The 10534-nt window shown below is 58.1% G+C and overlaps 1 protein-coding gene across 3 annotated transcripts in view; it reads left to right on the plus strand.

Moving 5' to 3' along the window:
* The window catches only part of USP3 (ubiquitin specific peptidase 3), a 92797-nt gene extending 87280 nt beyond the window's left edge, over positions 1-5517 (plus strand). For all 3 annotated transcript variants that reach the window (XM_055126067.1, XM_055126068.1, XM_055126069.1), the window contains 3 exons: positions 871-984; positions 1083-1150; positions 2735-5517. In XM_055126067.1, coding sequence (XP_054982042.1) covers positions 871-984; positions 1083-1150; positions 2735-2900 — 348 coding nt within the window. In that variant the 3' untranslated portion in view covers positions 2901-5517. The remainder of the gene's footprint in view (positions 1-870; positions 985-1082; positions 1151-2734) is intronic.
* The last annotated feature ends 5017 nt before the right edge of the window (positions 5518-10534 follow it).

The following is a 10534-nucleotide window of genomic DNA, read 5'->3' on the forward strand; positions in this document are numbered from 1 at the left end:
GGTTGGCCTTGAACGTGGCAGTGGTCCCATTGGGTACTGGAGGTTTGCAGCTGCCGGGGTCCATTCCTGGCAGGCGGAAGGACACACCTGCCCCCTCCGAGGTGTCCTGATGAAGTCAGCCTGGCGAGGGGTGGGGGGCATCTCTGCAGCTGCTGCTCTCTTCTGAAATTCATTTGAGAGTCTCTGGATCGTGGCCTGCTTTTGCTCTCTGCTGAGACTTATTTACGGGTCTCTGAAACAGGGCTGATGAGGGAGCTCATATCACTGAGCAGGAGGTGGGGTGTGGGCTTGACTCTCACTTCCTGACTTTTGGCTGCTTATTTTCTCGGGAAACTCGGTCCCAAGTTGTTGGGGTCCAGCCAGAGGCAGTGGCAGTTTTGGGGTATCAGGAGTCTGAAGGCACCACCAGGCACTCGCCCACAGGTACAGGCTGACCTGCTGGCGGCACCATACCCCCATGTCCTTTTTTTTTTTTTTTTAAATGGGAACTTTTGCCAAGAGACGAGTGATTCAGTCACAGGCTACCGACAGTTACTCGGTGTCCAGCTCCTCTCCCTTCCTCACAGGACATAGGTAACACTAGAAGTCCCGGCCTCTTGGTCACTTGGTCACTTGCAGCCCCCGGTGACCAGCCAGTGCCTCCTTCAGTGCAGCCTGGAGGCCGTCAGGAACGTGAGAAAGAGCAGAGACCACACCTCTCGGGAGTCCCGGGCAGCACGCCTGCGCCAGGCCCAGGAACGGGTGCTTCTTACGGACTCCGCAGTCACAGCGGCATCTCGGGAGGAACGCAGGCGCAGAACGCCCGTTACGAGGACTGGGTGGAGGCAGGCCAGATGCTTAGTGACGGTCTCTGTACTTCCCTCCGTCCAGGTGCTCTGCTTGCATTTGAAAAGATTTCATTGGACAGCGTATTTAAGAAACAAAGTCGATACGTATGTAGAGTTCCCACTGAGAGGCCTAGATATGAAATGCTACTTACTAGAGGTGAGATGTTTCTTCCGTAAAAGTCATTGTCCAGGAGGCGGTGGGGTCACAGAGGGACCCCCCTAACCAGCCCTGGGCGCTTCTCCCTTGTTCTGCAGCCCGAGAACAGTGGCCCGGAGAGCTGCCTGTACGACCTCGCCGCGGTGGTGGTGCACCATGGGTCAGGGTGAGTTTGCTGGGCGTGTGCACGGTTGGGAATAGCACAGGGAAGGCGTGCGTGCTCGATCACTCCCGACTCCCCTGGACGGTGAGTTCAGGAACGTAGAACTGCCCTTCAGTCCGGGTATGAGAGAGTTTCCTTGAGGGGAGGTTAAGCGTGAAGAAACAGGGTCCTGAGTAACTTACCCCAAAGCTGTTTATTTCCTTTGACAATTGATATTTAAATGGAACATCATTTGTGTAATAACTTATCTGTTATCTGCTTTAAAGCTTAATTCCTGGGCTGGAGCGAGAGCACAGCGGGGAGGGCTTTTGCCTGGCACGCAGCTGGCCGGGTTCGATTCCCAGCATCCCATAGGATCCCCCGAGCACCGTCAGCAGAGCCAGGAGTAGCCCCTGTGCATTGCCGGGTGTGACCCAAAAACCAAAAAAATAAAATAGAGAACTTAATTTTGCAGAATGACTCTTTTTCCCCCTGAAAATTTGTATTAAGATAGGGATATTTATTTCGTTTGATTTCTGGTCTGAGAGTGGTCATTTTGCCTTTGAGGCTGAGCTCCTGTATGCACTCGGTCAAGCCACTCTCCGCATTAAACCTTTTCTCTTCAGAACATTGCAGACATTGGCTCCACCGTTTATAGCATTATATGCACGACCACCTCAGGTCTGATTTTCTTGTTTTTGTTTTTTGGGCCACACTCAGTGATGCTTGGGGGTCACTCCTGGCTGCGCTCAGAAGTTACTCCTGGGGTGCAGGGGATTGAACCTGGGTCGTCTGTGTGCAAGGCAGGCGCCTGACCCCCTGCACCGTCTCCCCAGCCCCAGGGATTTGTTTATTGGGGATTTAAAACATGATCAGTAAATGGCAATTTAGATCCCGCCTCTTCTGGCTGGAGGCTGACTGGGGGCCTCCACCGTGCTGCTGGCAGGAGGTGGTGGGGCTCACGCTGAGGGTGCAGGGAGAGGCCAGGGTGTATCCCCGGAAGCATATTACTCTCTTTCGTGAGGGAAGCGGGGAGGGACCACCCCAGTCCTGCCCGGTGTTGGGATCATGCCTCGTGTGGGGCTCGGGGTCGTGGGGGGGCAGTGCCTGCCCGACCTGCCAGCACTTGTCTCCGGCCTCACAGATTACTGCCTCAGGTGCAGGCTTTTCGGCCTCTATGGGAAACTTGATTTTCATCTTTCTTGACCTGGATCTCTGCTTGTAGGCTGAGAGTTCCTTTGTTGGTTTCTCAGTCCAGCAGCATGTGAGCACTTCCTTCCGTGTCCTGTCCATTTCTGACCCGTTTGGGGCACTTTCCCCCATTCCCCAGTGTCCGTTTATTCCCTGACACTCCGGTAGGGTGCAGAGGAGGATCAAGGTGTGACTCATCTAACCGTCTTAACCGACGTCTCTGAGGTTTCCTCTCTAGGTTCCAAATTTTAACGGGTATGAATATGAAGTCTGATGGCTCTCTTCCTTGATGGCTATTGGAAGTCGCGGGAGCGACTTTTAGAGTAACCCTAAAGTTACTCGAACAAATCACGTGACTGCACAGATCTTTCATGATTTCCCTCGTCTCTTTCTCTGATCTTTTCCTCTTCCTTGCAGAGTTGGCTCTGGACATTATACGGCATATGCCACGCACGAAGGCCGCTGGTTCCACTTCAACGACAGCACTGTGACGCTGACGGACGAGGACACCGTCGTGAAAGCGAAAGCTTACATCCTGTTCTACGTGGAGCGCCAGGCCAAGGCCGGATCAGATAAACTCTAATACCTCTTCTCAATCATTATTCATCGACTATACCGGACAAACATTTCCAATTTTCCATAAATACTTGATCCAAGATTTAATTTCATTATGCACTTTTCAATTTCCTATTTTGGGTTTAGTTTCGTCAGTGGTAGTGACTTATTGAACTTGGGCACCAACTAATTTTTGTTTTTAGTTCTACCAGAAAACCTCAGCAGATATTTTGATTTGCTGCTTTAGTTGTAATAATTGTTTTATATGTTAGTTTCAAGGACTTAGTTCTATTTGACCTTTTTTATATTAATGCGTTCAGTTCTCACTTGGAGGCACATTTATGTCGAAGTTTTTGTTAGTCACATGCTGAAAGCAAGGTCTGTTCGGGGTGGGGAGGAGCATGCGCCCTCCCTCCCTGCCTGCCATCTTTCCCCAGGTGGAGTGGAGATCAGGTTGGTCCTGAATCAAAGCTCACGGGTGCACGGATCTGGGGGTCCATAGGCTTCAGTGATGCTTAGTCGTCCTTCTCCTGTCAGAGATCAGCATCATTAGGCAGATGAGGTAGTTCCACGCAGACATTGCCGCTGGGCGCACCTTTCCAGCCTGCTGTTTATCAGCCCTAACTAAATAAATTTGTTGGTTCAGTTGTAACTGTACTGCAAATTGAAGAATTGCTGGTTGTTGTTTTTTTCCTGTTTATTGGGAATTTGTGTTTGTGCATGTTTTTTTACATGAAGAAGATAGCATAGAGAAATCCAGGTGATACCAAATGCATTGTGCTTAAAATTTCCAACTCAGCTCCATGGTATGTGTTACCCGAATAGAGGAAAGCACGGAATTTCTTCCTTTAAATCCACATCTCATCCCCACTAGCGGTAGCTCCGACAGTCACGCATGTCTGCTCTCTGCGGCAGGAAGGGGGTTGGCGTCTACGGTCCTTGCGAGTCAGTAGGCCCAGAGCAGAGCACGTCGAAGATACTCTCCCGTTGCATATGTAGAGCTTCTATCCTTGAGTTTGTCTTCATTTTATTTTTATTTAGCCTTATTTTCTTTTAGCTAAATTCTGTTCTTGAGTAATCTTCATTTTAAAATTACAAAAAATGTGGGAAAACACTATTTAGATTTAACTTGTATTGAAATTTGGAACCAGAATCCGATCTGAAGGTATTTATGATTTTTGCCATTATTCCAAATCAGTCCGTTGGCTTTGGGGTAGGGGTGGTGTTACTTGAAAGTTACGTCTAAGCAGAGAGGGCTCCAAAGTAAGCCAGGAGGGGTCGGACCACACAGTTCTTACGTTACTCTCTTGTTCCAATAATTTTCTCCCCTTCTCAATTTTCTACACGTTGTTACAAGGGGCAGAATGTATTTTATGTGAAGCCAGCCAACGAGACTTTTGGGAAACTTGCTTTTTTCTATTAAAGGGGGAAATGGTCACTATTTTAACAGGTATGAATATGAAGTCAGGTGGCTCTCTTCCTTGATGGCTATTGGAGGTCGAGGGAGCAAATGTGGCTCCATTTCTACTTTAGTATTAGCTGGCCAAAAATCTTACTTTCTTAGATCAGAGCACGTCTGCTACATGCTTTAAAGTGGCTAGGCCCCAACTGCAGTTACGTCTAAACACGTACTATCCCAACACAGTGGCCACTCCCCAGATGTGGTTATTCACACTTCAGTTAAGTTCATTGAAAAACTCAGTTCTTCAGTCACTCTGAGCGCACTCAGGGCTCAGCAGTACCTGGCTCAGCCGTGGCCGTGGGCTTCTGTCGGGTGGAGTTTCTCCCGGACGGCGCAGGTCTCGGGTTTGGCCCTACAGCGAAACTTCGCCGTCAGGTTTAGATCTGCCGAGAATCTCAGCCAGTTTCCCGCCGTGAGCAGCGCGGCCTTGCGGAGGAGAGGGCCTGGGGCCGGGGGCGCCGTTTGTGGGGCTGGGGTGTACTTTTGCTTGGTCACTTGAGGGGGTTTCTGGAGAGTGGGGTGCCGAGCAGTTTTTAGGGCAAAGTACACCAGATATGTTTGGGAAACTGGTCTTAGAGGAATTATGTATTTTAAAGTGTTTGTAATGCTAAATTAAAGTAGATCAGGCATATGAAACGGTGACGGTTTTTATCTATGAAACATTAGTTTCACATCATTTGATTTAATATGTAACACAGCTAGAAATTAGTGACCTGGACACAGGCCCCTCCTCCGGCCCTCGGGGAAGCTCAGTGAGGGCGAGCCCAGCCTCTTCTCCGGGGCTGGCGCAGCCGCGGGCTTCGAGCAGTCACTGCAGGCGCGTCGGCGTCTGATGGGCAGCTGTCTGCCGTGACGTCAGCACCCGACAGGGTTGGTGGGGAAAAGCCCTTTCGTGCCAAATGGAACTCGGTACAAAGTGGATCCGGTTGTTAGAGAAAATGGTCTTCGGACAGGCAGCACTTGACGGAAGAGATAAACTCCTCTTTTTTTTTTTTTTTTTTTTGGTCGTGCTCAGTTATGGCTCAGTTTTATGTAAGCATCCAGATCCTATCATGAAGTCCCTTTGGAAAAGCCCTTGCGCCCGTTGTCTGAACTGTGTGCTTGCACACCAATGATGTAAATGTGCCTGTTTGTATTTGAAATTTTTAACTGTGTAGCCGCATTATACTTATTTTAAAAGCCGGTTCTTTCGTGTTTCTCTGGGCCTTCCCTCCTACCGTGAGGTTCCTAGTGTGTGACTCAGAGAGCCAGCGGGTCACGTGGGTTCCGAGGGACAAGAAAACTCTCCTGAGCCCTCACAGCGGGGGAGGGGCTGTGGCAACACCCCCCTCTCCCTGTGGCAGACAGCCCCTCGCTCCGGGCGCTCCGGGCAGACGGAGCAGAGTGGAAGCAGCGAGTCGCCCGGCCCTGGTAGCTCCTCGCCTGCGCCGTTTCTGGGGGGGGGCGGGGACATACCGACTGTCAAGCCAGGCCTCTCCCAGCGGGCGTGTGCACGAGTCCGTCCAGAAGTATCTGACCCCTCCGGCCGCCGCCGTCTCCTGGGCGACACGTGTCCTCACGGCAACCATGGTTCCTTCCCTCAAGCCCTGGGGACGGCCAGGCGCACAGTGTGTCCTCAGCTGGAGCCCGGGTCATGAGCGAGACACAGGAGGGCCCCACAGCTGTGTGCCTGGCCCGCTGCCCCGTGGGGGTCATGCTGTGATGTCAGGCCCGACCCGTCACGCGGCTCTTCCCGGCTTCGCCTGCTGGACTGAGCACTGTGAAAGCTCCGGCCTCGCCTTCCTCTCGGCTGTTATTTCTCAGGCCCTTGCAGGGGTGCCAAGGGGCTGACGGACGCCCTCAAACCCGGGGCCTCCCACCCAGTAAGCAACAAGCTCCTCCCGAGGTCTCCCTGCCCGGGTCTGTCCTGTACCGGGGCTGGGAGAGAGCGACTGGGCAGCAGAAGGCCTTGGGGAGCCCCCCGCCCCCCAGCCCCCAGCCTTCTCTCAGGTTTGCTGCCGCCATCAGGGCTAGTCGGCACCGCAAGGAGCAGGTTGGAGGAGCAGCTCTGAGCCCGGAGCCCTGATGACCCTCCCAGCCGCGCAGGTAAGCGCCGTGTCAGTCTCGATTCGCACTTGAGACCCAGCCCATGGCCGCACCCTGGCCTCCCGTCAGTGAGAGACTGCAGAGGCCTCTGCCCCTCAGAGCACTGAGTACTGAGCACTCCGCCTCACCGACGGTGGGTGTGTGCAGCCGCTGCAGCCGCAGCCCCGGCGCCCCCCCACTAGGCGCAGAGGGAAGCTGTGTGCGAGCCCAGCAGGGAGACCCTCCTGGTGCGTGCACACCACGGGGCTCCCCCTGCGTCTGGGGGCGCTTCCCGGAGGTGCAGGCCAGGGGCCGGGCTCTGATTTTGCCCAGCGGGGGTCATGCTGTTCCAGCAGGGCTCTCGGGGCCACTGGGGATCGCGGCCAGCCCAGGTCACTCCCAGTGGCCAGCACCGACGCTGCTGCTTGCCGCCTCTCTAGTGAGGGGCACACATTTGGGAGTGCCCAGAGCTGCTCCCAACACATTGCTCAGAGCTTGCTCCTGTGGTGCCAGGATGGAAGCGGGGCCTTCGGCTTGCAGAGCGCACACTTGGCCTCTTTGTTTTGGGGGTGTCACACCCGGCGATGCACAGGGGTCACTCCTGGCTCTGCACTCAGGAATTACTCCTGGCGGTTGCCAGGGGACCCTTTGGGACGCTGGGAATCGAACCCGGGTCGGCCGCGTGCAAGGCAAATGCCCTCCCTGCTGTGCTCCCGCCCCAGCCCAATATTCGGCCTCGTGTGCCCGCTGCACGCTCTGCTCTGCCATTCCGGACACGGAAGGTTCTACCTAGTTCTGGCACCAGCTCTCCGAAGAGGACCAACTTGGAAGGAAACTGGGGGGGAAAGGGCGGAAAGGGGACCTGCTAGAGCCACGTGCAGTGCGTCCGTGTGTTTTGGGCAGAGGGGTGGCTGGCGTCCTGAGGCTCGGGCCGTCAGCCGTGATACTGTTTTTGGTCACATCCTGCAGTGCCCAAGGGCTGCTCCTGGCTTGGTGCTCGAGGCCCAGTGTCAGGGACCAGCTCCAGGGCTGCTTCTTGCAAAGCAGATTCTCCAGCCTCCGGACTCGCCTCTGCCCTTCCAGCGGGAATCAGACACGAGTGGCCTGAAACAGCACCGGCTGCCCTGTCCCTTGAGCGACCTCTTCCCGTAAGCCGTTTTTTGGGTTATGTCGTTTCTAAGAAAAGTCAGTGCTTGGCAGTAGGTGGGAGACGGGACCGGCACGGGCTTCTCAGGGGGACGGGCCGCTTGCAGTGGCAGCTGCTGGTCTGTTCCGACTGGGAGGGCACAGCTGCTCCAGGCCTGGCCAAGTCTTGGGTCCAGCAGAAAGTCCAGCAGCTTCTCTGTGTTGGTCTCACAACTAGGAAATACCCCGCTGCTTTCACGTGTCAGCCAGATGGGAACAGACCGAAAGGAACCAAGGGTGGTGCTCCCCGGTCCAGCCCAAGAAAAGCCCCCTCATCCTCGGACTGCAGGGACAGTGCAGCCTCGGTGTCTGGCACCTAGCAAACCAGGCCGCCCATCAGCGCAGCCCAGACCTGGTGGGTGGGTGGAGCCGGGCCTTGGAGCAGTTTAGGAGTCACAGGCTGAGAATGTGCAGTGCCGGAGAGAGAACTAGGCGCCTGATGTGGGCAGCTCCTGGTTGAATTGACTCACAGAGGGGGTGTGGCACAGACAGTGCCAGAACTTCACCTTGTGTGGGGCAGCTGGGCATGGTGGCGTGGCGCCAATACCGCTGCCGTCAGCAGTAGGAGGTGCGGGGCGGGCGGGCGGAAGCGGGATAAAGCCGGGCAAGTGAGTGTCAGACCGCTAACTACTTGAGATGAGCCCGTCAGAAACAAGGGAGGGTAAATAGAGGCAGGAGGCCAGCGGCGTCCCCTCCGGGAGCTAAGGGCACTTGGATGTTTCAGCCAAGCCTGGAAACCGTCACGACCGACCAGAAATAGCAGCCCAGAGAGGCAGCGCTCCCGAGAGGTCTCGTCACGGGCGGGGAGCCTCGACCCTCTGGCCGTGGGCCACTTCCTACGGGGAGCACACCAGGCTCTGACGTGGAGGGAAGAGACACACAGGATTAGATATGCCAGGACTGTCCCCGTGAGCCTACGGGGTCCGCCGGTCGCTCTGACGGAGAATGGCGCGGGGGATCGCTCAGCTGGGCACCCGTCCGCTAAAGGGGAAAGAAGTCCCCCTCCAGGAGACTCGAACTCACACTCGGCTGCTTCCGCACCTGGACTTAGATTCCTCTGGACGGAAGCTGAGTCACAGACGGTCCATGGGCCCGGGGCCGGCCTCTCCCCTCCTCAGGGCTCCAGCTCGAGGGCCAGAAGCAAACTCCCTCCCTCAGGCGTGTGTGCCCAGCAGGGTCGGGCCAGCGCTTTGGGCTGTGGCTGCACCTCCCCCGGCTCCCTCCTTCCTGCGCAGGGACAGCCCCCAGCCCTGACCCCTTCAGTTCCCCAGAACTCCAGAAGGACCGTGGCCCCGAGCCCCGCGCCGCACAGCCTCTGCTGCCATTCAAGCTGCGTGCGTGAGGCCCGGCCCTGGAGCACTGTGCAGAGGAGCATCTGCAGCCGGCACGAGAGCCCGGTTGGCAGCGTCCTCCGGGTGGGCAACAGGCTGGCTGCCTGCCTCCTTGCATGGGAGGTGGGGGCGGTGGGGAAGAGCCCCTCAGCCTCACCTGAAGTCCACGGCAGAGCGTCCATGTGTGTGCACCGGGAGGGTGGGACCTGGTGCCGCGGGCCCCGGGGCTGCTGCAGGCTGCGGGAGGCGGGGCTCCGGCTGTCCCTGTCCTTCGGCAGGGGCCTCACGGGTGGCCTCCCCTGACTGGGGTGTCCAGCCCGACGCTCAGATCCCCCTTCAGCTCCTTCCTTCACAGCCCTGGGCTGAAAAGTTGGAGCAAGGCCTGGGTGGCTGGAGGGGGGCACCCTCGTGGGCGGGACTTCCTGCCTCCCTTGCAGCCCTGCTCTGTGGTCGCCTCAGGGTGAAGGTCACGTGTTTGTGCGGAGGCAGGTGCATGGTTGGCCCAGTGCTGGCCCCGTTCCTGGCTGTGCTCGGGCCCTGGGGTGCTGGAGCCGCAGGGACAGCCCTCAGGGAGCCCCGCAGGGCTGGGGCAGGGCCAGGCGCCTGCACACAGCTTGGCCAGCTCCTGCCGTGCCCCCTGCCGGGTTCCGTCGGGCACGGCTTTCCAAGCAGGCTGCCCAGAGCCCTGCGGCCTGCCTGTCTGACGGCTCGGGGACAGCAGACACAGTGCTCGTCGGCAGCGGAATCTGGGGTTCAGGCACACGGGGTCACTGTCGTGGCAGGCGCTCGGATGCTCTGCCTTGGGTCTGTCTACCCCGCCCTGGGCCGGGCCGGGGCAGTCCCTCGTCACGGGGTCTGCCGACACAGCACCCAGGTTCCAAACTGGGCTAGGCCGGTGTGAATGGAACCGTCTAACGCTGGCTGGCGTCGCGGCAGCAGCTGGACCCGGCGTTGCGGCCTGGTGGCCAGCCTGAGAAGCCGGCGTGCGGCGGGGCGGGGGGGGGGGGGTTGCGGCGTGTGGCGCAGAAAGGCACGTGCTAGGGCCCTGGGAACCGCTGTGATCTCTAAGGCCCAAGTGTGGCCCTGCCGGGAGCTCACTGGCCACTGGGTGCGGCCAGACACGTGCAGTGCTGGTCACTGCACAGCAAGGGGCCGGCGGCCGGGGTCCCCATCCGTCCCTCTCCCGCGGGAGGGAAAACCACCACGGGAGGGGCCTGGGCTTCCCGGCCGCGGGGCAGCGGGCAGGTGGGCCTGGAGGGGAGGCGTCCCCTCCCGGCAGGACACTGGCCGCCCTGGGTGTAGCCGGGGCCCAGCTCCTCGTCTGGCCCGCGGGGAGGTGGGCGTGGTCAGAGGCCGAGTGGGCAGCGCCCTTCTCGCAGCCGGGCACGCCCTGTCCCCGCAGGTGTCTGAGCCTGGTGTTCGTCCTGCCTGCACCCCCGCCCGCACGGCCGCGCACTCCCGCCGCCACGCGCGCCCCCGACCGTGCCCGGGGCAGCCCTGCCCCGACAGCCCCTGGCGGCCTCGCGCCCGTCCCGGGTGGCCCAGCGGGTCCCCGGCTGCGCCGGCGCGTCCGCAGACCATGGGTCCGAGGAGGGGCCCGAGGCGCCGAAACGCGACGCC

This window comes from Sorex araneus, chromosome 2, assembly GCF_027595985.1.
Source record: "Sorex araneus isolate mSorAra2 chromosome 2, mSorAra2.pri, whole genome shotgun sequence".
In the NCBI taxonomy this organism is placed as follows: domain Eukaryota; kingdom Metazoa; phylum Chordata; class Mammalia; order Eulipotyphla; family Soricidae; genus Sorex; species Sorex araneus.